This window comes from Sphaeramia orbicularis, chromosome 9, assembly GCF_902148855.1.
Source record: "Sphaeramia orbicularis chromosome 9, fSphaOr1.1, whole genome shotgun sequence".
Classification (NCBI taxonomy): domain Eukaryota; kingdom Metazoa; phylum Chordata; class Actinopteri; order Kurtiformes; family Apogonidae; genus Sphaeramia; species Sphaeramia orbicularis.
Genome location: NC_043965.1, coordinates 25,023,041 through 25,049,541, shown reverse-complemented (window position 1 = coordinate 25,049,541; position 26,501 = coordinate 25,023,041). Strand labels below are relative to the sequence as shown.

Genomic DNA, 26,501 nt, shown 5'->3' with positions numbered 1-26,501 from the left:
CTCCACAAAAGGAGACGAAAAAGCAAGACTTTGATAACTGTGTTAAAGTTTTAACGGCTCTAAAATCACATTTGTAACATCACGTGTGTTGTTGATTTGGAAAAAAAAACAAAACAAAAAAAAAAGTTTCTGAACAATAATCTGAATTTTCTCATGAAACAGCTCATTTGTGTTGGTGTAACTGTCTTGCATGGTGACTCCAGATGTTTTTTGGTGCCCATAAAAATATTTTGATAGCCAAAATGTGTTTGAAAGGGTTACACATTTCCATATAGTTTTATTTCAAAATCTAAAATATCTTTTAAAGAAAAAACAATTCACCAAACTCTTGAAATTAAATGAAAACTAACACAAAACTGACAAAATAGTGGAAGAGTGAAATATAAAGTAAGAACGCAGGAAAGATGTATACTCTCAAAGGCTGCATAAAACACAAAAACATTTCCTCCTTTGTGTGTTTACATGACTAAGTCATATGTGGTCCTGTATTGTAGATCTGAGTTATTTGAAGCCTTAAGAAAGCTATTTGAATGATTACTGCATGTGTATTTCCACTAACTAAATATCTGTTGCAGAAATGTAATATGGTTCTTGTTGTGAATGCAGAGAGGGATCCCTGAATGACTGTGACACAGATGTGTAGAAAATGGAAAATGCAGGCAAACACATAGAGTGGAAAGGCAGCCAGACAGACGATTTTATGGATTAGTGGAGTGAAGTGAACTGAGTGAAGACTGTTGGAGCGTTTTGAAAGGGGGAGCCAGCAGTTTGGCTCATTAACTGTGATAAAGGAGCCTATCACTGATTTGCAGCCATTTGATATATTATACTTAAACTCCAACAGTTTTATTTTGTTTTAAACTTTCCTCTACTTGGGAGGACTTGGTACGAGAAGAATGTGCCAAAGATAGTGGTGAATTTTATGTTAATGCTCTGGCAATATCTCTGATATAAATGGTCTCGAAGTGTACAGATATAATACATCTCCCTTCCTTAAAAACCTGTAAAAGGGGGCATTAAGAGTTGATTCAGGATGAACTGTGTGAAAGCAGAGAAAAGCAAAATTGGGTTAAATAGAAGCAAACAGAGGACTGTTGACTTAAACTTATTTGTCTTGCTCTCAGTTTAACTCTCCATAGTTTGTGAAAACCCAGAACTTTTCCACAGATGGCTTTGATATTGTGTAGGCAGTACAAGTGATTTTGTCAGGTGGAAATCAAGTTGGAAAAGTACTCAACGTAACCTATGATAAGTTAAAGAGAAGTGCTTAAAGTCTGGAGGCGTGTGTTGGGCATGTTACTTCACTTTATTTTGAGGGCTAACAAATTTCTAGTTGGAAGGTGCCTGATTGTGAGTCGAAGAGAAAAATGTCTAGTTTAGGCACCTTTGCCAAAGATTTGTATCACAGTATCACCACTGTCATTAAGTAAATATGAAATAGTTCAGTGTGTGTTAAGATTTACCTCAATAAGTGCTTCCCTGGACTGTCAACCTTCCCTGCATCTTCCCAGGGGGTTTCGATAGTTAGATGCTGGGTTTCCATGGCAGCGGTCAGGGCTGTTTCCGGGGGGTGTTGTGATGCAGATGTTCCCTGCAGGAGGTGCGTCTGTGTGTGTGTGTGTGTGTGTGTGTGTGTGTGTGTTAGTGCAGATCCAAAACGTGGTGTTTCTGAGGAGGCTGCAACGGACACAAACATACTTATGTTTGTTTACGCTGGTCGCTGACCTGGGCCGATTGTCACCACTGCAGTTACTGGTGGAATGTTACCCTGCTGAGCGTGTGTGCGTGTTAAAGTGTTTGGAGTGTGAGCAGTGTAATTAATCCTAGATGTTGGACATGGTTTCAGCTATCATTTGGGTTTGTGACTTGGTGAGCACACCGTTCAAAGTGTGCCTCTGTATGTGGACACTTCAGGACCCCTGACACTGAGGATCCTCAGCAGTGTTTGTCCCGACAGCATTAAAATGTTGACTCCATTGTGTGTCAGGCCGGTGAGGAAAGAACAGGAAATGTACAAATAGTTGTTGTGTTTACTACATTTGATAACACTTTTTGTTTAGCATTGTTTGACACGAATGTATACATTTATTGGAAAATGCGTGTTTAGACGTGCTTGTCCTTGCTTTCCACTTCAAAAATTGCCTGTCCAGTCTGGTAGTTTGTTGTGTGCTCTCAGCTTGTGTGTACATTTGCTGATGTTAACCTTGTCCGTGACGTCCTCTGTCCCAGGCACACACTGTATGTTTGTGTGCCTGTTTAGATTTGTGTAATAAGCTGTTCATTGCCTCTCTTCCCTCAGACACGGGACACGATGTGCAGGTGAAGTAGCCGCAGCAGCAAACAACTCCCACTGCATTGTGGGAATTGCCTACAATGCCAGAATAGGAGGTGAGTGATTAGTTATATATGTCTAACTGCTTAAACTGTGTTTATGAATGGTATGAATTAGTTTGAGCAAAGCTGTGGTATGCGTTGTAATCAGGACTTGGCACCTGATTTTAATCCTTTATTGGCCCAGACTGAATTGCTTTTGCACATTAAAATATGTCTTGTTTCATACAAAGTTTCAGTACTCGATGAGTAAATCTTATCAGTGTCAATACATGATATTATTAATGGTACCATGTTAACACGCAAGACCTGGTTTGAGTGGAAATCAGGTCACAATACAGAAGCATAAAAGTAGAATTGAAACAGACAACCACATGGCAGTAGTAGCAGTAGTGTTTTTTTTAAGTTATGAAAGAAAAAAGTGTAATTTGTTTAGTCAGGATACTCAACTACTTTGACACTTTATCCTGATTTTTTTTTTTAAATTTGGCTGATTTAACCAGGAAAAAATTATCAATGAGATTAAAAATCTTTTTTACACAAGTGTCCTGGCCAAGACAGCTGCAGCAGAGGGTTACAGAACAATCTAAACCTCAACCAGACATCCACAGTAAAACACACATAAAACACAAAATAAAATTCAGTAATAAAAACATACATGTAAAATAGCCCCAATCTTGACATGTCTGATGTTAAGGCAGAAGAACAGATATTACATATAAAGTGTTTCATTTAACATGTATTATTATATCTCCAATTATTACCAAAACAGACATGGTTGAGGCAAAGTCTGGAGAAAAGATCAAACTTAGCTTTGTGCATGTAATATTTTTGTGTATCAGGTGTTCGCATGCTGGATGGAGATGTGACGGACATGGTTGAAGCCAAGTCTTTGAGCCTCCAGCCTCAACACATTGACATCTACAGTGCCAGCTGGGGCCCTGACGACGATGGAAAAACCGTGGATGGACCAGCGTCTCTGGCCAGGCAGGCCTTTGAGAATGGCATCCGCATGGTGGGCACATGCACATTTACATACCAAAACATGTTAAAATAAACATGTGCTTCATCGCTCATGCCAAGACTTTGACATTGCTATTCATTTGGTGTAGAGAGGTGTAAATACACACACACTGCAAACAGATGTGTGTGCTTTATACTCTCAGACTTGTATCCCAAACTTGTCTGTGGTTTTCTCTACCTGTGAAACTCCTCTGGACAGTAGATAGCAGTCTTAATGTATTAGCATAAATTAATTTACATATTCATAGCCTATTTGCATAACTTCAAGCTGCCGTGGTGTTGTTTGGTTGAGTGAAGTGGAAAAGCTATAACAGAGGTTAAGAGGGGTGAAGTCATTTACTGGTCACATCTCTCACACACACACACACACACACACACAGATGCTCGTCTACACATTGACAGGATTTATTACAACTGTCCTTGTGCCATTTGGTTAAGCAGATGTAAACCTTTGAGGAGGTGAGACAGTTAGGCGAATGGGGAACGAACTGTGACTGAACCTGTGGTGTGTTGGAAAAAGAGAATAAAGAGGAAAAAGAGATGGACAGATAGGGATTGTGTATTGAAGTGAGCCCCCCCTCGCTCCTGAAAGGCTTGTTTTTTAAGATGACAGAGGTGAAGGAGATATCTGTCTAACATTAGGTATGTGCCTCTGTGCCCTCCTGCTGTTTGTGTATGTGACAAGCTGAGTGGAGATGGCATGCTTGTGAGTGTAGCATGTAGCTATGTGACACACTGTAGAGACAGTTTATCACAGAGGGCTGGGGTGTTGGAGAGACTGCTGACAGCTGTGCAGGCTGGTGTGTGAAGCGGTGTGCATGCAAGACTCGACCAAGAATTATTTATTTATACATTTACTGAGGAAGGACACAACTGGGTAACTGGGTTTTACAGTGCACTGTATGCATGATATGTTCATTTATATATTTACTTTTTGTTTTTCCTTCATCAGGCCACTATATAGAAATATTCAAAAGAAAAAGAAGCATTTATTAAAGCTAGAATATATAATATTTCTAAAACATCCAGCCATTAATCATATTTTTTTATTGACAACGTCCAAATTTAATCTTATGCAGCTGTGTCAAATGTGACCATTTTCATATGCACACTAATATTCCAATTTTTCCCTAATTCCAAAGAGAACAATATTTCAAATAAGCTGTTAATATGGCCAATGACAGGGAATGTTTCCTAATATTTGTGTTTCCATGTTGCTTTCTATATTCCAACTGCGATGACATGATTGACTGTGTCAACGTCCCCAGATGCAGGAAGAAAGTACGTCATGACCAATAAATTTGAGACCAGAGTCCTGTTGTTTGGGTGGTATACCCTAATTGCCATTGTTCTCCATGTTTTACAAGACTGTGTACTTCAAGCCATTGGTTTTATGGACCAGCACGGGAACAAATGTCAAGACATACAACTGATAGGGCAGGCGTCCAAGCCATTCAGACTGTGGACTGTTACTACACAGCATGGCCCTTAATAAACAGCTGTGTGTCACAAACTGTTGTTTCGTATGTGTCTAAATAATCCTCATAAAATGAGAATAATATCAGCATACTCCACATGTCTGAGTTGGAAAAAGGTTCTATTCATAAAAAAGCCTAATTGGGAATATCCCAGTGAAATATAGTGTTTACATGACACCTGTCAAATAAGGAAAGCAGTGGAATATAAATATGCATATAAAAGTACTCAAATTCAGAAAAATATGTTATTTTGTTTAATTTGATGCTCCATTTCATTTTGTGGCCTGTCAGTGGTGCCTTTTCCGCCAAGCCATTTAAACGTAACTTTTGGTTGTTGCCATTTCATAACGGTGAATTGACATAACATGAAAATACGCCATAGACCTAATGTGAATACATTTCGTGTGCATTATCTTATCTGTAGCATAATTTCTGCCTGAGTCATGTTAGGGTTTTATTTGATGATGGTGGTGAAAACTCCCCTGATGCTGTGTCATCCTTTAAAATGCCTTTTATTATGATCTTGATTGAGAGACCCCTAGTGGCTAAAATGACATATTGAACAATTAATCCTTAATCCTTGCTGATTAATATGTATACAAACAGATTGGTTCATTAGCTATTTCTCTGAGCGATAAAACTGTTCCCTTTGCTGCCTTTCAGTCTCCTGCTGATGACCCATTAGATTTAGATTGCGTCTCACCTCTCTCCTCTCCTTCATCCTCTTCTCCCCCTCGCCCTCTCTACTCACGGTTTCCTCTTTCTTTTCTTTCTTGCCCCCTGCTTTCTCTGCACTAACTGCTCTTCACAGTGCTTTCCATTGCTCTCATCTGTCAGCGTTTGCTCCTGTCTGATCCCCCTCTCGCACAGAGGGGCTCCACTCGCTTATCGCTGCCTGACAGAAGCCCCCTTTTGAAGAACTCCTTTCCACCTTTTATTCCCTTATATCTGTGTGCTTGTGTAGGTGTGTGTCTCTTGACAAACAGTGTGAATTGCGATGTCAGTCAGTTTGCCAGATGTCTCTGCTGACTCGTGGCCGAACTTTTCTTTCATAACTCTGCTGGTCATCTCCAGCATTGTGACTCCTACAGTGGAGGGTTTAGATCATTTTCATCTCAGCCAGTTCAGAGAGTGCAGTCCAGTTGAAATGGCGAAATGCTTTTGGCTTGAGAGGCTTCCTGTCAAAAACAGTTAGGACTGATTGGTGAATGAATTGGTGGCTGCATCTGGTCACTGAGAACATTAAATGAGCACATTTTCGCAGTTGGTAAGGTCCTCTGAATACTATGAGGAAGGTTTTTTTTTTTTGTAAAGTCTAAGTGTCTTCTGTAAATCTAGATCTAAATATTAAACAATGACTTGGCCACACATGTAAAAGCACTTTTTTCAATACAAATGTTTTTACAAATGTGCATGAAATGGTCTAACTTCCTGTAAATAAGAATTTTGTTTATTACCCCAGTTTTATTGCTTTGCTATCTTTTAATGGAGCTGAAATCCATCACCAGACTTCATGTTATGTACTATCAGGAAAGCAGGCCTATTATGTAGTGAAGTCTTGTTACTCATTATTTACTAACATCAGAATAGTTACTTGGCTCCAGTATTACATTGCCTGTCAATAAAGGACCATGGTCACAGCTTAGTTTTCTCTGCAGTGACACTGATGTGAGGAGACGCACAAATTCACCTCGCTTCTCAGAAAAAAAACAAAACAAAACAACTTTGTACAACATGGCACTTAGCACTGCCAACATTTCAAAAGAGGAAAAAAATCTTCTCTATGTTTTGCCCGGTTGACATATTATGATTACAGAACTTGGACTAGACCACTTTAGATCTGCTGCCAGACTCTTACAGGACTGTCTTTCTGCCCGCTGATCTTTTACAGCCATTTTCTTGTTGCACTTTTAATGTCTTGATGTTTGAACATAGAACCTGTAACTACCGACAGACATCAAAAAGTGTTCTAAAGTAAAACATGAAAAACACAAAGTTTACTGGGCGTTAATTAGCTCTGTTTAAAGACAAATATGTTGGTCCTTATTGTTTTTGTTGCACTTTTTCTTGCCAGGGGAGAAAGGGCCGTGGCTCCATCTTCGTGTGGGCCTCAGGTAATGGCGGGCGCAGCAGAGACCACTGCTCTTGTGACGGCTACACCAACTCCATCTACACAATCTCCATCTCTAGTACGGCTGAGAGCGGACGCAAGCCATGGTACCTGGAGGAATGCTCATCCACGCTGACCACCACCTACAGTAGCGGAGAGAACTACGACAGAAAAATTGTAAGACTGTATAGGAGTACATGAGGTAGATTTGTAGCTCACATACATTTATTCTTTATATGAGCACAAGTCCTCATGGCCTATTTGTTTTATTATGCCTTGTTCAATGATACCCATTTCCTGTCTCAAATTTTTCATGCTTAATTGAAATTTGGACCACATTTCTGCACTAAAACCACATGACACAGACCAAAATAGAATTCATAAGATGTGTGTCTCAGCAGATACAGTAGAAACTGTTCATGTCTTGATATGATGCTACAGATTTTTGAGGTATTAGTACGGCAAACTGGTATATAATCAGTGTTTGTCAGCATTAAAATAAGGCAATGGCTACTTCCACAATATTGTGGCCAGAAACATTGGTTTGTCTGTTGCCACAGAGCCAATCAAATGTTAGCATTTGTACTAGAGCCAATCATGGATACTGTTCCATGAACTCATTCGTCTCTTGTTGCCACAGTACTGTGGTGATATATGGTGTATACTTCAGTGGATTCTTTTGTGTGTTTTGCTACCACAGTACTGTGGCAATTGATGGAAGAAACAACAAATTAGTGATAGTATATAGTAGAGAATAGGAATTATTGTTCTAAATACTCTATATGTTGTTTCATGGTGTTCTTTGCTCTGTGCAGTCAGTGAGGCTGGAGAAGGTGGGCAGAGCTACGTGTTAGATGCAGCAGTGTGCCATGTGACTTCTCAGTTCTGTGTATTGAGTGCTGTGGTCCGAATTCTGCACTCTGAACGTTGTCTCAGTGGCGGATTTATATCAAAGTCGGATTTACCTACAGGCACCCCCCCCCCCCCCCCCCCCCCGTTTGAAAATCTTCAGAAGCAAACCAAAAAAATATGCTACTTCGACCAGGAATTAAACCCAAGTCTTCCGCGTTACAGTCCGATACATTACCGAATGAGCTAAATCTCCACTGTTTAGACTGACCTGTTTGCTATCTGATGGCCTTAGAACTTTTCGGGATGTAACAGTTTACCAGTCTAGACATGATATAGCGAGGGCGTTGATTGGCTCTGTGGTAATGGACAAACTGATATTTCATGCCACAGTACTGTGTCAGTAGTAAAATAATCTACAATACAGTTAAAAGTAACATATGCAACAGCTCTTGCCTAGTTAAACTTAATCTTCTCTACTGTTCCTGCCCATACACGCTGCATGATGTTACTGAGTGAAGGTACAAACTCACTTCCTGAATGTTGACGCCCAAATATGTCCTGAGCACAGTAAGACAAGAGGAAGAAATGAAATACCATCACTCACTGCCAGAGGGTCAGAAGTGACAATTGAGAAGGATTAGTACTGTAAGAGTGCATGACATGACATATATCTAGTTTTCTTCCTGATTGCTAAGAATTGCACTACCTCTAATTTAAAAAAGAAAAAAAAAAAAAAACGCTGTTCAAAACCAGTGTAATCGAAGTATCAGGGTCATCATGATCTGAAGTATATACTTAAAGAGCCTTTTAAAGTCATGTTGGATTCATTGGAATTAATATTTTCATAGTGCTGTTGCACTGAGATAAAGTCTGAGGTGCTTCTTTAGAAGTGATGATACAGCGTAACACCATTTGAGTCACATTACATTGTTTGTGTTTCAGTGCCATAAGTCAGTTTGCTTTACATATATAGATTTGACTGAACTGCAATATTTTCATACCCTATATTGCAACAAGGAAGTGCTGCAGCCAGTAGGACTAACGTAACTGTAACTAGTGATGGTTAGTATATTCATCAACACATCAGCTGATGGCTTATTCAACCTCGTCATCTCATTTTCTTTTTCTACACGTTTAAGGACTAAGTGTGAGACGTGTGCAGCAGGTGTATAGGGCACTTTATATGGAGCTTGGCTGAGTAATTGGCAAAGTACAGTAATTACATCATGCAATAAGTAATATGTTAAGTTTTTCAAGTTACTGACTAACACTGTGGTGATTCCAGTCAAATGAAACCACACCTCTCTCATTATACAGGGGGATGAGCAGCAACAGTTAGGCACTGTGAGTGGGGTTGTCTGTCACTGTCTTGCTAAATTCTCCATACTGATGCTACAGAGAGAAAACACACATTCTCACACAAACACACACACTCTGATTCTTTAAAGTTTCCCTCTGGCTTAGTGCACTTACAGTAGAACCTCATATATCTGAATGTCAGTCTAATCCACTTGAGCACACACTGTTCAGTATTCTATAATGTGTTTGGACCACTTTCACTTTCTACTAAACTATTTCAGATTCTGTGTGTGTGAGCGTGTGGGTGTTTGTGTGTGATAATCCCTCAAACTTTTTGGTCCAGGAAAGGTCCTTTGATGAGGACTCAGACTGGAAGTTATCCAAGCTTTTCTTGGCTGACTGACTGTCAAGCTGTCTGACGAGTTGGCTGACTCCAGTCCATACAATCAAAGTGAACATACAGAGCTCTAACGCCACATTTTATTGCCTCTTAGTGCTTCGTACTCTTGTCCTTTGTTTCTCCTTGAGCATCAAACTGATTTCCTTGAATTATTTGTAAACTGGTAATTTATGTTCTGTGTGTGATTGTGTGTGTTTTATCTGCACCGTGGCAGTATATCAAAGCTGGAATGTGAGTTTCAGGTGTGTCTAAATCCTCCTGATCCTCATGACTTCAATCTCTGTCTCTCTCTCTTACTCTCTTTCCTCTGCCATCACTGTCATTATTTTCTCCTCTCTACCTCCACCTCTGATGATCATCTCCTTTTTTCCTCTCTTCTAACTCTTCCCATTTCTTTTCTATTTATCCATTTTCTCCTCTTTGTCTTTCCCTTTATCCTTTGGTCTCCTTCTCCTTCCTCACCCTGCTTCTTCTGTCTTATCTGCAGATCACCACAGACCTGAGACATCGGTGTACAGACAGTCACACAGGGACATCGGCTTCTGCTCCCATGGCTGCTGCCATTATTGCTCTGGCCCTGGAGGCAAAGTAAGATCCACTTAACCTCATCCTTTCATTTCATCCCTTTGCCCCTTGCTTACTTTCTAAAAGTCCCTTGACCTCTCACCTTGCTGAGCTAAAAGGAGAATGTGCAGAGTGTTTTCAGATATACACTCAACAACAGAAGAAGCACATGGTTTTGTAATAAAAATGATATAAATGAAATAAAAATTATCATCCTGTAGCAATCTGAGAAGAAAGGCTTTGCAAATTATGACTTAATACAGATTGTACAGGTGTTTATCCAGAGACACTATATGCATGAGTCAAGAAGAGTATCAGAGGTTTTGAGCAGAAGTGTTTCGATGTAAATATAAACTGCATATAAGAAGTGGACAGAGCTTCTGTCAACCATTGCTTACTGCCATTTTGAAATCAGTGTGACCAGATTAGGTTATCAAATTCATACACGGTGTGGAGCTGTGGTAGTGTAAGAGGTGATAATTGAACTACGAACACAGTAGAATGATAATCTTACAATTGTGTAACATTGTCATTTGGAGGTTTTATTTCTGCAACTTATTAAAGGAGATATTCCAAACTATCAACAGTAGGGGCAAGTCAGCAATCAAAATGTATTCACAGTTCCCAGAGCCAAAAATGAATTAATGCTACACCTCCACAGACTGTAACGCACACTGAATAAATGTCACACACCTGTATTATGGTATCAAGTTTTTTCCTTTCGACAAAAACTCAGACAGCTGATTAAAATTATACTGTGTTCTAATCTTTGTGTGCTGCTCCAGCCAATAGTTTACATTATAGCTCTGTTAGCTTAGCTTTATACTTATAATAAATTTTTTTAATTGTACAGCTTTTTATGTTTTTAATTTATTCTTGTATTTTACTCTTTTATTTAGGTTTTTATTAATTCTTCCGTACAGCACTTTGATCCACTATGGCTGTTTTAAACTGCTTTACAAATAAAGTTGGATTGGATAGGATTATACATAGAAAACAGCCACAATAAAAACAGATCACCTCCATTTTCTGTACAGTTTGTATTGCACTAAAGATCTGTTTAGAATTGCCCATACAAGATTGGACCTGTCACAGTTAAGTCTTCATAAATAAACTCGCTAGTGTAGAAGAAACGACACAATTTCAGCATCAAACTTCATTTCTTTTACCTCACAGCTGTGTCCAGTGGTGAAAACACCACCAGCGATTCTATTTATTCATCACTGGTGGTATTTTTTATATATTGTTGATTAGAAATATGACATTTACGGTAGCTCCTTAAACAAAAAATGCAGTTGATATTTTTGTCAGGAAAAAAAAATTTGTTTTACTCAGAGAACAATCAAAGTAGACACACTAGACACCAAAGCCTTCTTTTTGCCCTACAATCGTATTAATGGAGTAATATTTGGGTAAAGGATGGACCACAAGTGCCCTCATTACATGGTCCAGTGAAAAGGAAGGAGACCAGAATGACTCTGGGGAAAAGTTATTGGTTTAGTATTTTAAGAGTCAGAAGTTCAGTATTAGTCTGTGGGAGCCAGGCTTCTTTGGAGCCATTATCTACAGCCATCAGCAGAATTACACTTCTGCACCAGCTTCACTTTGAAGCCAAGGTCTTATTCAGTTGGGTGTAAAATATTGGGTAGCACTTTTACCTTGAGTAAGTTGGACCTAAAAAGCAAATCATAAAATGTTAAATTGATTACTTTTTCAACGTACCATAACTTATGAAAAATTTTACTGAATTAACTACTGGCATTCTTGTCAGTGCAACAGCGTGTAACTAATTGAGGTGTTTATATGTTCATGAATCAACCATTAGCTGTTTGAGAAGAGGACGAACCAAATAAACTATAATTATACTGAACATTAATCTCTCTATACACATACTTGTGTTTTGTGTTTCTTTAGTTCAGTGTACATTATTTTCAAGTAAGTGGTAGGCATGAACACAACTGCTCTAAAAAGCTCTCTCTGTTTTAATCCCATTGACATTTGTGCAGAGACAGGCTTTCAGAGCAGACATATGTACTATACATAGATGCGTGCTCACACATTGATCATTTATTTTCATTTCATCAGGGTCTGGAGTTGAAATAATTAAAACATCTCTGTTTAGTTTGGTGCGTTATGTTATTAAATTTTCTTTTTCAGTTTTTGTCAGATTTGTGTCTGGTTCTAATTTGTCATCGGTGTTGAACTGCCCTGAACTTGACAGGATTAAAGAGTCCATTGAGACATTTTGAGGTGGCGGCTGTGCAGAGCTGAAGTGTAGAATGCCTGTACGCTTGGGGCTTGGACACATAGCTTTGATATTGCACTATATTGTGTAACAGTCTCATGTGATATGTGTCATTGTCACCTACAGGGGTGTTTCCATTTTTTAGTGCAGATACTTGAAGGCTTTGCTGTTCTTCTTCTGTCACTGGTTTCCTGCATGTTTATGGTGTTTTAATTGTGAATGATGGCATCCGTTCACGTTGCTGCATGTGCACTTTGGTACATTTAGCTCCAACGTGGCAGTGTATAAAAATGAACTTCAGAATGTGATGGGAAAATGTATGGCTATGTTTTTTTTTTAAATGTGTAGTCTGTGTGGCGTATAACAGAGACTTGTATTAAATTATATGGTTTATTAGATCAATACTAATGCACCACGTTCATGGTTGGAATTTTTATATTATCTGAACAGTTACAGATGATTGGCTGTTTCGTTTTTTTAATGTAATATGTGCAGCAGAGGCAGGAGTGCAGTACTGTTCACTTGATTTCAAATTGTCCTCAACAACTGTACCAGACAGATGTTTGGAGTGTGCTGTGTCCATGCCAAATATTTCGGCTTGAGGGAGTTGAGATTCATTTGAAAGTCAGATACTTGAGGTTCAATTGAAAGTAAAAGAAAAGCACATTCTAAAGGCAGGTTTCTCAGTTGATTTTAATGTCCTGTCTTGGTCTGATACCTGCCTGATGCCGTGGATGAAAACTGTTGATATGCTTTCTTCGTGAGAAATTCATGAACTGATGGTGCAGGTGCAGAGACTCTGAATTGGGCTTTACCCCATCATCACATGTTGAGCAGCTCAGTAGGCTGAGGTCACTTCATTTAACCTGGATAATCCAATCCAAATCCTCCCAGTAGAAAATATTCTCGGTTTCCAGGCAGTGCTGGGCACATAAGCCTGTTTCCTCAACAAGATTATCACACACCACTCCTTGCCTGCCTGCTTTCTTCTTTCTCCTGGCTCTCACTTCCTTTTCTGTCGTGCCTCCACAACTCTCACGATGGTGTTTTTTCCTCCTTCAAGGCAAATGCTCTTCCTTCCTTTCTTTCCATTCATTCAGTTTCTCATGTGGATAAACTTGCATGCATACACACGCAGGCAAAGAGTGGAGAAGATGAAAGAGAGAGAAACAGTTTAGACAAACTCCGTGCAATACCGATGCTATCAGCGCTTATCTGGTGAATGAAAGCGAGCAAACTTTGTGTGATAAACATGTCAAGACGCCATTACTCCAGACTCCACTGTGAGGTCTTTTTCCTTGTTATGAGACTAGACTGGAACATGTTACTTCCCTTGCTTAATCCTTCGTACATTTTGCAAAGTTGTGTATGTTTTAAGTGTATTGGGCACCTGATTTATCACTGTATGACCCAGCCCAGTACGAGGACCAGCCAGCTTTTAGAAATTCTCGTTTCCATTTATCCATGCAAGTAAAGACATGGAAAAGTTAGTGAACATGCTGGCAGGAGTGAGGAAATTTGGAAGGATAAACAAGATTTGAGTGAGGATAACCTAACAGAAGAAGCTCATCTACTGGGAGGGTTTAAGAAACTAAAGCAGGGACAGATGGGCAGAAAACAGCGCTAGTTTCACCTCCATTTGCCTATTTTCAAACTTAAGAGAAAAGGAAGAAATTTATGTGAAAATGCCTATGGATGAGCTCATATGTCTGAACTGAGCTGTAGTTGAAATGCAGACATATGGAAGAATTTCATGTCCTTCATGCGTTTCATTCTTTGCTCTGTCCCTGCAGATTTCCAGTGTGTGTTTTTATCTGTAATTAAACTTGAGAGAAGCACCAAGTAACATATATTAGACATCCTAATTTTCTGCTGCCTATGGTTTTCCCCAGTATGTGAGCTGCCCCATTAATTAGTATTGGCTTGTTTATGGGAAGGCTGTCATGGCCTAGATAACGATGCCAAAGTCACTTTTAATTAATGACCATAAAACATTTATGTGACCACGATTACACAGTGGCAGATAGGCCTATTAATATTGATCTGAACATTAATTATTCTGACTTTTCATAGTACTTGTCTGTGTAGCCATCCTTTAATTATTTTTACTCTATTTCTGATTTTCATCTATTTCATTCAATTGCATTTGATAAGGCGCTGCTGGTTTGTTCTTCTTAAAATGGGGAGTAACCTCTGAAGCTTATGTTACATTTTTCCTTCTATAAATGGCTTTTTTATTTGATTCCAATCACATACCTACCATCAAAAAGCTGTTTGACTTAATATAACCACGTTAAGTGCAAAAACGTTTCGCTGAACAGTCCATTAATTTAACTGGGGGGAAAAAAAGAGAAAATGTGAAAAGTTCAGCTGTCTCACAGGCTCTAAGTGTTGTGAAAAATTAATTGCTGAGGATAAATTTTCTGTTTCCGTAGTGAGTAAAATCAGGATTACCATACATGACTGAAATGCGTCATGAGTGGTTGGTAAAACCCAAATGGCAGATGTCTATACACAGCATTACCCAAGAGATACGCACAAAGCAGCAGCCAAGACTTTTATTCTCCTGGTGTGTTTTCACTTAAAAACATCACAGAAAGCAGTGACGGAAACGTATTATGAAAGTGACTCAGCAGGCGAAGACAGAGTTCACTCAGGACAGATGCATTTTATGACCTGGCCTCTATCCTTCGCTTCACCTGTGTATCTTTCTTAACCTCCACAACCTAAATATTAAACAAACACTAAATATAAATTTTAGGTCGGTGGCCTCGGAGTATTGCAGACTTTGGAGGTCTCAGATGGAGAGGGAGTGACATGAGGGGAGGGAGTGGAGCATCTGGTCGGCATATGAGATGGAAGGGAATCCCAGGAAACTTGGTGACCCACTTCTTCCTGGTTTTTCCCTTTAATGTAGCATTGGGAGATCAAAGCAGTCGAGACACATGGCTGCCATCCTGTAATGGATCTCACGTGAGATTTGAGGGACTAGGGATGGATGAACGGGCATCTCTTCTCTTCATCACAGCTGCAGTTTTCCCTCCTAGTAACCCACCACAGACTATATTACAGTATTCTGCACTCTCTTTTTGCATTTAAGTCCCATTCATCCTCTTTTGCATCCCCCTGGCATAAAATGTTTCTGCCCATCTGCCAGCCATCATTTTATTTATGGATCTTAACCCTTAAAAACCTAGAATTATTTCTGTGGTGACTTCCAAAGATTTTTTTTTTTCCCCTCCACATTTAACATTTCGTAAGTGTTTTATCACCATTTAGTGTAATATTATCCTCTACACCCTGCATTATTCAGTGAAAATCACTTATTTTCCTTTATGTGATTTACTAATCATGTAGATATCCATAAAATCTCAGCAAATTCAAAGGTTATCATTTCAAAATGGAGAAAACAGAGGAAAAAAATGACTTTTTCCAGTAAAATATATCATTAACTGAATATATAAGCAAGCGTCTACAACCACTGTCATTTGTCAAACTATGTAGGTTTTACTGGTGAATCAGTGTTGTAGAAAATGATGGTGTTTTCACGTTCACTATGGAGTCTCTGAACATCCAAATGGGTCATATTTGATAATGATGAAAAGCTGAGAAATTGCATTTTACCTGAATTATTTACATGTAATGATAGGATTAGTGGATCACTGATTAAACATTTTAAACTAGTCGATGCTTTTGGTTGTTTGTTGTTTAGGACATGACACGTTAACTAGAAAACTTAATATTTTGTCCATCAAAGTTAAATGATTCCTTTTGCTCTTTAGTAACCTGTAATCAAGTGTAATTTGAGATTTTAGAGCATAAGCGGGAGACCATTTAATATTTTTCTCCAGACTTTCTACAATTTGTCCACTGTGTTTTGGAAGGACTACATGTATTCTTATGCTGTTGATTATTTCATTGCTGGAGCAGAATTAGAAAAGCACTTCGATATTTTTCCAGTACACATGTTAAACTCATCGACTCCTCTACTGTCAATGGGCGGCAAAAGCAAGCCAACATCACTAACACATACCACTATTCTATTTATAATGGTTTTGTCTCTACCCCTAAAGTTTTTATGTTCCTGTTTTAATCCCTGTTACATTGCTTACCTACCATCATTTTCTTTTCTGACATTATTTTATTCCTACCACCACAATTCAATGAGAGGCGATGAGTAGCCTACTGTTTTAGTTCGGCTATTCAATAATTTAGCTCTGTTGCAAATGCACACAGCATAAATGTATTAAATTAAACATGTTTCTATTGTGTGTTTTCTTCTGTTAGTGCTGCTCTAACATGGAGAGATGTTCAGCACATCATTGTAAAGACTTCTAGAGCCGGACATCTGAGCGCTCCTGACTGGAAGACCAATGCTGCTGGATACAACGGTACAAACACACAAATACACACAGACACACTACATAGAGTATCCCTGCATACAGAAGAAATTTACAATGGAAAAAGTGCAGCTTTATAAGTATTAGACCACCTGTGTTTTCTGTTGAAGTTAGACATATAGAGTAAAGCCCCTTTGACATTCTGTTCTTAGAATACTCTGTTCAGATGTAAATTTATAAGCCTGTTATTATTGCGTTTTGTTCAAGTAAAGTTTATTTCTTTACTGAAGTGGGAAAACAAATATTTCACGTTTTTTTTGACAGGATTTTCCTCACATTTATACATAAGAAAATGCTGATGGCTTTATAAGTCACATTAATAACCAGTTTACTTGTTGCTACTTTGTCATGATCTAACATGGTCTAGTAATTATTTCCAGTTATGTAGAAGTAGAGATATTGTTGAAATTATATGACATGATTCAATCAGACTTATGTCAGTTTTGAGGAAAAAGGGTTTTCATCAAATGAACGGTACAGTAATCGCAGCAGTATTTCTTTACAATTAAGGCATATATTTTATTACAAATCAAAAGAAAAACTATCCTTGAATGTTTACTTCAGTTAAATTATTGAAATGTTAATAAGGAACACTGGATTATGAGAACCATTTTATTAGTCATTAGTTTTTCTGAGGTGTTATTTAATTGGCCAAACAGTTAAAGTTTGATTTTGACAGTGTTACTTCAGTTTAAGTGTGATTTCTTTTTTTTCTTTTTTTTTTTTTTGATAGTAATAAAGTGGATAGTCATGCTGTTTCCTGAGTTGTCAGAAAATGTGATACAATTGCTGTCATTAATTATTGCAGAAATGGTTTGTTTTGAAAGAAAGAAGAAACAGTTGCAGAAAAATCAATATGCATGTCTCTCTAATCAAAGGATGGCTCTTCCCAAGAACCGCTCTCTCCTGCCTCAGTTGTGTGCAAGCAGCTGCCATCTGTCACGGACTATGTGGCAGTTGCTGTTTCATAACTTGGTGGATGTGTATGCATACCTGTGTCTGTGTGTGGATTTGTGTTTGTGTGAGTGTGAACACTAAGGGTCAACCAGGCTGCAGGCCCAGTGTGCCTGGAGGATTTCCAAGTGACTGTTTTTTTCAAAGAGGAACTAAAGAGAAACAGAACAGGCTAAAGGGGGGTGAGACAAGTATGGAAGGAATTCATATTTCATCAGCTATGCACATAAGGCGAATGATTCCAAACTTTGTAGTTCATTTCATGACGACGATCTTGCAAAATACATTCTTATCACTTTATTTTAATAGTGGAGAGTATGTACTGAAGGTTCTGTTGGTCAGATTAGATTTACAGGGTTTGTATGGGTGCTTGGAATCCTTGAAAATGTTTGAATTTTAATGTTGTGTTTTCAAGGTCTCAAAAGTGCTTGAATTTCAGTTTAAGTGCTTGAAAGTGCTTGGAATTATAACTCTGATATGATTTATATATTCATTTTTAATATTAATTCTGCCAGGTTAGATGACAAGCAAAAGCTACTTAGAGATAGGTGATAACTTTGGAAAAATAAAACTTTGTCAAAAAACAAAATTACAGGGTACTCTCAGATAGAGTCCAGGTAAATTTTTTTTTATCTTGATCTTTGGCTCAGTGTGAATGTGCCTGAAGAACAAGTGGCTTCCCTTTTTTTGGATAAAACTTTGTGTTCTCCTTTAATTTCTAAACCTTTTGCTATTATGAAACATGATTTTAGATTTTTATAACATAATACAATGTACATCATTGTGATAAAAAGTGAAAAAAAAATCTTGAATATATGTATTCTTATTGTTATGTATTTTACCCCAGCAATAAGGTGCTGTGGTGGAAAAATTTGAAAACGACCCTTGAAAAGTGCTTGAATTTGACCATGAAAAATGTGTCCGAACCTTGGATTTAGGCGAATTAAACTGCACAAATTAAATATAATAATCCATTTTTCATTAGGTTATAACAAAACACTTGTCTACCAGAAGCAGGTCCATGGAGTCCACTGTTTCAGCAGTGTTCTTCTCTTTTTATGTTTTATTAAAATAGGTGGCATCCACCATGAACATGCATTAATGGAATCTGCTATGTTTGAGTAGGGATGAGGGTTAACATCTAGGGCTGTCTATCATGGCCAATTTCCATAATCGATTTGATTTTGATTCATAAGGTTCTGAATCGATTAATCACGATTCGATTCGATTCAATATTGATTCGATTCAGTATTAATTGTTTCAGATTAATTTAGTGATACCAAAGTACAGTTTTGAGTTGTAACCTGATTATTTACTGCAGTCATGCAACACATCAATACTGGGATCCATATTTATATTAGAAAGGAAATAAATCTGACATTTCAGCAGGAAATAGCTGAATCTGCTCTGAAATAATGAACAGGACACAAACATTGGCATGTTTTTACAGTGGATCAGAACGGACTTCGTCATCTTTATTCTGTTTTATGGCTGGAGGCTCCTACACATTGGAGTGGGGTGGGGGGGTTGCTCCATGATTGTTGGTCGAAGCGCAGCGGGGCTGGGGGGTGTGCGCACCGTGAATGTTGGTCACGGGTAGTGCAGCGGTCGGACATTGTCGCTCAAGTATTCCTCTAACTCCATACTCAGCCATAGGTGATAGTATGGATCTAAGTTATTATTCCAAGAGCGACCGGCTTCCGTGACCCGCCGGACGGAGAGTTCCTTCACACTGCGGGTTCGAGTTTGAGGCCGGAGGACCTCCAGCGGAGGAGGTTTCCCCTCAGCGTCTTTTTCGAAAGTGAGACCAAGTCTTCCCCAGGGGTTCACAAGACGGAGCCACCCGCGGTTCTGCGTCCTCCCGGTCCTGCCCTGAAAAATCAGTCTCATTCACTATTAATTCATTACGCAAAATTAAAATGAGATCGATCTAAGATCGATTAAATCGATTTTTTTTTACCCAGCCCTATTAATATCCCTTAACCTAAAAAGCCCTGAATGACCGAAACCAAACACTGTGTCTAATGACCCAAAGGGAAGATGTGGTGAATGGTGTTTCGTTGGTTACAGTCTTCAATTTCTCGACTTGATGTCAATAAATATTACACATTGAACCTTTAAGATAGACTTTGGACACATGTTAAAACTCCATTAATCTTCACAGTCATTTTTGTTTGAATAACCGTATAATACAACTATGACTTTTCACTTTCCTCTGCAGTCAGCCACCTGTATGGCTTTGGCCTCATGGATGCTGAGGCGATGGTGAAAGAAGCGGAGCGATGGAAGCCAGTTCCTCCTCAACACGTCTGCGTGGAGAATGCAGAACGGCAGATAAGGTAAACAAGACACAAATCGTAGCAGTCATTTTAAGGTGCTAACAAACTGGCCTTAAACGTCATCAGACACCTTGAAATTGGTCATAAATAGGAACTTTCTGTTTGTCTGTTTGCTCACCTAATATCAGCGTTTCAGATGTGTAGGGTTTTTGCCTTCATAAACATTTTGGGGAAATCATGATCTTGTCTGCAATTTTTACAAACGTTAATGTGGAAACTTTTAGCCCTTACTGCAAAACAACTGAAAATAGACTTTGAAGAGAGTAGGAAACCTCCTGTGTCCAGATGTTAAGGTTTTGTAATATCCTGGCATTCTACATTTTTAATAAGGGAGGTGAAGGAGATGTCAGTTTAACAGTTTTTATTGAGGTCATTGAAAGTTTTTGCAGAACAACCATGTCAATCTGAAATTATTATTCACTGAAGAGCATTTTGTTCTGTCTAATATATCTGTAGCTTTAAAGACTGTTTAAAGCATCCTATTGATCTAGGTGCTGTTAGTTAACAGACAAATCTATTGCTGGGCCCCATTGATGAATGGATAATATTCAGACAAGCACATTCACTGTTGTGGTGTTCTTTGAAATATGTGATCCTCTTATCAGTGCTCATTTCTGTAGTGCTCTGTGCTGTGCAAGCTTCAAGTGTAATATTGCATAAGTGAAGTAACTTAGAGACAGACACGTACTGTATCTTGCAAAATATGGCTGTGATGTTAAGAAAAAAGAGGGAACTATTTGTTTTTTGTGTGCCTCTTATACAGTCTGTGCCTCAGTTGTCTTTGGTCTTTTCTTATTTTTTCTTTCTCTAGTATTTTATGCACTAGCATGTGTTTCAGAGTGCAGTTGTGCAAGCTGTACCTTGATAGGGGCCAAGCATTAGTTCTGGCAGGGTGGTTCTCACATAAGACCTTTACTACACACACACACACACACACACACACACACACACACACACACACACACACACGGAGCCAGAGCTTCACAGCTTGTTATTCTTGATGCAGCTGGAAGTGTGAGCAGTGCTCTGTGCTGGGCTCGCTGGCTGAACTTGGGCCTTGAACTGGTTTTCTTTCAGTCTAAAGCTCAGTGTCCAGCGACTGCAGCATTATCAGTGTCATTCTGCCTGCTCTGCTTCAGTGCGTAAGTCAGTTCGTATGGGGTTTATGTTAAGTCCAGCTCCTGTAAAAGGCAGTGGTGCTCAGGCTTCCTGACTCGTGTAATAAGTTTTAGCTTCTGGAGAAATGCTCACTGTTACATGAGTGAAGTAAAAACAATCCTGTCCACTTTTGATGTTGTGTGTTTATGCTTGTGTCAAATACTTGGTGGAACCACTGTCCAGTCACTGTGGGCTTAAGTCTTGTTCCTAAGCAGAACATCCCTTTGTCCATCCAGTGTTATGACAGAAGTCAGAGGAAGTGGAGCAGGCAATCGCTAGAAAACAAAGGAGTTTGTTTTGGTTTTAGGACACAGGGAAGACATAATGAAAAATGGATGTGTAACCCAGTTCAAAATGGACTTTTCAGAGTCTCCAAAAATGTCTGAATGATTTTTTTTTTCTTAAATGAATCGCTTTGTCTCTGTCTCACTTGAGTCACGAACATGCATGTAAGACGAACAAACGCCAAGTAAAAGAGTACCTTCCCCCCCTTTTTTCCATCGACTGTACTGATGTCTTTTGGAAGCAGGTCTACATGCGTCTCTTTTCCTTTTTTAGTTACATAGCCACAAGTGTCTGTGCGTACATGTGTGTGTTCAGTGGTTCTAAGCTGCTGCATAAGTGCAGCCGTCACCTCAGTGCTGTTATTCCCACACACCCTCTGGCTGGCCCCTCTGACTGCGTTTGGTAATGTCTGTCTGCAATCGCTCGGCTCACTCCACTTGGAGCACGCACCAGGACAACTGCCTGATCTGTGTGCAATCAGGCTGGTGGTAATCAGCTGTGCATCTGCTCTGCTCGGTCCCATGCGTACGGTTCAGTTATCTGCGTTGTGTCATAGAGAAGCCAGAGCTGTGATGTCAGCCTCAAACTTCTCAGCTATTATTGCTGTCTGCTTTCTAGCCATCGACCACTTATGAAAGAAACAATCAGTGTTTTCCCTCCCTCATACTGCTTTCTTTCTTTTGAGTTTTGTCTGTTTTAAGAACTTTTAATGTAAATTGTTTTTATTAGACTGTGAGGAGAAGTGCCAGCCAGTTTTCCATTATGTAAATCATCAATGATTGAGCTGGAGGAAAAAATGTAAAAAGAGCCAATGTTTTGTTTTTTGTTGTTGTTTTTTTTTTTTTTTTTAACTAATGGCACCTGGAAAAGAAACTCACAACATGCTGCTTTCATCAAATAACTGCTCATTTCATACGTACTGGTTAATGTACTGTAATTTATAGATGCAGGTGTATTTGTTGCACACGTGCACATTTTCATGGGATGCATTAGAGTTGCTACTCTTAGCTGTATTCCACAGTTATGCATATATTATGTTTTCTTTTCAACAGTTATTGGCATTAAAGCCACTGTTCTTATAAACTTTCTTAGTCTTTACCAGGAGTTTATTGCTTGAATGTCATACCAGAGAATTTTTCACATGAGTCTTTGTTCTAATTAGTTTTTGGACTCGGTGTGCAGAACATGTTCTAATACCCAGCTGAAGATGGTTATTACCACCCGATAGTGCCTCCTTTTTATTTCCCTCTGAATAATACACACCTGTGTCATAACACTTAACCCCTAAAAATGTCATCTTAAAAACATTATTCAGAAACAGTTTTGAGTAAAGGATGAATCAGGCACTAGTCACTGGGGTTGTCTTTCAACCCCCTATCCTGCAAAAATTAATTAAAGTAATCCTTTTGTGCGGTGTTTTGCCAGCAAGTGTAATTTACCAGCTGCATTTTAGTTTCCAGTGAATAACCCATGCATGTAATCCAGAGCTGCAGTGAGTTATTGTGCAGATTTGGCCCTGCCGCTCAAACTGTGAATGCTGGACTTTTTCTCCAAAGCCTTCATCTGGCAAGATTCTATTCATTGTCCCCAGTACAAGACTCTGTCCATGTTTTACTGGTTTTGGTATTGTGTACCTAACTCTTACTGTAGATTACACTGCAGATGTTATTCAAGGGGTCATTTGGTGTTTACACTGGCTGTTTTGTCATTTTTTTGTGGTCATCTTTATCGTGCTTAAGGCTCTTGCTTTGTTTGGCAGGTTCAGCTTTTAGAAACGGACTAAATAAGGACTTTTGTACAATGTTCACTGTTTTCTTGCGGATGTTAGATCAAAAGAGGTTTGTGTGATTGCTTTTAGAAGGACATTGAAACTTTCTGTCGAGTGTTATGCTGTTCACTAATGGCATTTTTGATGAGAGTCAATAGAGCAGAGTGTCTCCGTAGTGAGACAGTCGCATTCTCCAACCTCGTTCCTGAAAGAAGTGGAGCCACTGGAGCGTACAGGCTATAAGCACATTATTATTGTGGGATAGGCGCACATTCTGCAGGTACATCCTCTGCTGTGAAAATGATGACTACTAAAGGTTACCCAACTTCAACCAAACATTGAGAAACTTTTTCACTTTTCCACAGAGGGTACGAAATGAGAGCATCTGAAACTTTAAATCAGCCTTTCTTATTTTCATCAGTTCACTGACAGAATACAAGAAGAAACCTTTTGCAGTTTTTTAATGCTATACACATGTTCAGTATCATGTTTAATTGACAGATAGTTAATGATGATGTGAGTTATGATCAATATCATGTCTTATATTTGTCTATGTTCCATTTGTTTTTCCAGAACTATCCGTCCAGAGCATGTAGTTCGGTCGGTGTACAAGGCGACAGGATGCACGGACAGCGCCAACCATCATGTGATCTACCTGGAGCATGTAGTTGTACGAATTACAATCACACACCCTCGCCGTGGGGACCTGTCAATCAACCTGACCTCACCCTCAGGGACAAAGTCTCAGCTGCTCGCCAACAGGTACAGGATGTGATCTGTAATGTTAAACCATAAGGAAAGGAGAGGTGGTCAAAATCAGTTCTTTAATTGATGTGAAAGTTGAGATATTTTAGTTAGTAGCAGCCCTGTACTGACATCACATGCACATCCTCTGAAGATGAATCTGGTTTTACACCTTAAAGTGGACAGTGAATACATCATTCACTGTGGGCACACTATGGAGGCACCATTCACCCTAAATAAACTATCGTCTTTGCATTTTGTCCACATTTTATGCGAAACTGTGACTCTTTGTGTGACGTATTTGTGTGTGTGTCTTTTATGTGCAGGTTGTTTGATCACTCCATGGAGGGTTTTAAGAACTGGGAGTTTATGACCACCCACTGCTGGGGAGAGAAGGCAGCAGGAGATTGGGTCCTTGAGATCTATGACTCACCTTCTCAACTGCGCAGCCAGAAAGTACCTGGTATGAGAGTGCTGTAAATGTCTCTAATGCAAAATATTCATAAGCCTGTGCATCCATTTGATTTTTAACATGTAATAATTATAACTGAAGAAGCTGAGGATATTATTTTGTGGACCATCAGGGGCACACATGTTGCTCTGGAGGCAGTGAACTTAGCTGTGCAAAAGGGCGACTAATTTAACAACATAATAAAGTGTAAAATGGAGGGGGGTAGTAAAAAAAAAAAGCTGTTAGCTGTGTCACTAGAGACTCGTGAGGATCATTAAAAGGTTCAGTTAATATACTTGACCTATAGCAGTGGCAAATATTAGGTAAAGAGCACAATAATATAGATTTATGATTTGGAGGAGCTGAAGTCAGGGGAAATAAAATGCCAGAATTTGAAAATACACATTTGGAAATACTGCAGTTCTTGCCTCTCAGTCCAAATCAAAAGACCAAATATAAATGCAGATCTAATGTCATTTCATGCCGTTAATGGAAAATTGGGGCCAAGAGTAAAGCACTTGAATCACATGCAGATTGTGTCTGATAGAATGTAATTAGTGTCTGGTAATTACAACTGTCAGTCACACCCAAACTGTCAACAAATATCTACGATTTGCCTAAATCTATGCTTTTTTTTTTTTTTTTTCTACTTAGTTTTTATTAATTTTCTTTTTTTATCAGTACAATACAAATGTATACATTTAAATACTGTTCAATTAGTTTCTTTTCCTTTTTCTCAGCTGTATGTGTACTCCTACAAACCTCCATAGGCAACATAGGATGGAAATGAAAGAAAACAATAACAACCACAGCAAACAAATAATGTCCACTTCCAAAAATAAGGCTGTTTGTATAAATCTTAGTCAGAAGCAGGATGACATCACCTTGATTAACAACATGGGGTTTTGCATCACCAGTAAATATTATTGCAACAACAGAGGTGACATTGGTTCCCATCTTTTAGTACAGGTGGTTTTTTTGAAGCTTTAGTAAGAATGTGATCTGCTCCATGTGGTAAATATCCCAGACTTTTTGAATCCATGTATTATACGAGGGAGGTTCTGGTTTCATCCAATTGATGGTTATCGACTTTAAAGCAGCAGTGAATAATATATTCAAGAGGTATTTATCTGCCCTTCTATCCAGACCATCAGGTATTACTCCCAGTACTGCCACTGTGAAGTTTTGTGGGATATTCATTTTAAAAACCTCCTTCAGGGCATTGAAAACCTCCCTCCAAAACATACTTAACTAGGACAAAGCCAAAATATGTGGGTCTGATTATCTATATGGGCTCCGCAGTTCCTCCAGCATGAACTAATCCATGTATTATGATGTGTATTTTCTACACTCTGAAAACATAGGCAGGGAATTGATATAGAAGTCTCATGCCCTCTCAGACAACTCAAACCATGAGACTTTTTTTTCTGGGATATATTGAAGAATACTTGTAAGCAAGATGTTTATTGGCAAATATATTCAAAGAGTGGGGCGTGTGGTGGTTTATCCCATTGCACATCCCTCATGACCCAAAGCTGTACTACAGTGACCTGGGCTCAAATTCCAGGCTTGAATTTTTTAGCTACATGTTATTCTCCCTATTTCCCTATCTTTCCTGTCTCTCTTCACTACGTACTATTTCAATGAAAGGCAAAAAATACCTCAAATATACAAACTGCCCAAACTTTTAGCCATTAGTGTGCAATAATCCAAAAGGTAATCATGGAATTTTTGCTCAACAACATTAAGAAACTACCAAACACTGCAGCTTTAAACAATGAAAAATGTCCACGATAAATGTGTTACAAGAAAATCACACTTCACATTATATTTGTAGTTTCTTATGAGGCGAATACAACATGGTATATCAAAATGGAATAATAAATTGGTACTCTCAACTGGTCTCTGTTGGGGAAGACTAATGCATCTATACTGAAGTGAAATTTACAATGCTGCCATTTTCTCAGGCAAACTGAAGGAGTGGTCACTGGTGCTGTATGGTACCTCTGTGCACCCGTACTCGTCTCTGCGCAGCGATAAGCCTCGCTCCACAGACACGCTGACGCACCCCGATGAGGAGGATGAGTACAACGGTGAGTG

At 38.9% G+C, this 26,501-nt stretch overlaps 1 protein-coding gene across 2 annotated transcripts in view; it reads left to right on the top strand.

Annotated features, from left to right (window-relative positions):
- The window catches only part of pcsk5b (proprotein convertase subtilisin/kexin type 5b), a 61,463-nt gene that overhangs the window by 20,438 nt on the left and 14,524 nt on the right, over positions 1 to 26,501 (top strand). For both annotated transcript variants that reach the window (XM_030143990.1, XM_030143989.1), the window contains exons 6-14: positions 2,300 to 2,388; positions 3,174 to 3,346; positions 6,907 to 7,119; positions 9,981 to 10,081; positions 16,590 to 16,693; positions 19,878 to 19,995; positions 23,780 to 23,968; positions 24,277 to 24,413; positions 26,369 to 26,494. In XM_030143990.1, coding sequence (XP_029999850.1) covers positions 2,300 to 2,388; positions 3,174 to 3,346; positions 6,907 to 7,119; positions 9,981 to 10,081; positions 16,590 to 16,693; positions 19,878 to 19,995; positions 23,780 to 23,968; positions 24,277 to 24,413; positions 26,369 to 26,494 — 1,250 coding nt within the window. The remainder of the gene's footprint in view (positions 1 to 2,299; positions 2,389 to 3,173; positions 3,347 to 6,906; positions 7,120 to 9,980; positions 10,082 to 16,589; positions 16,694 to 19,877; positions 19,996 to 23,779; positions 23,969 to 24,276; positions 24,414 to 26,368; positions 26,495 to 26,501) is intronic.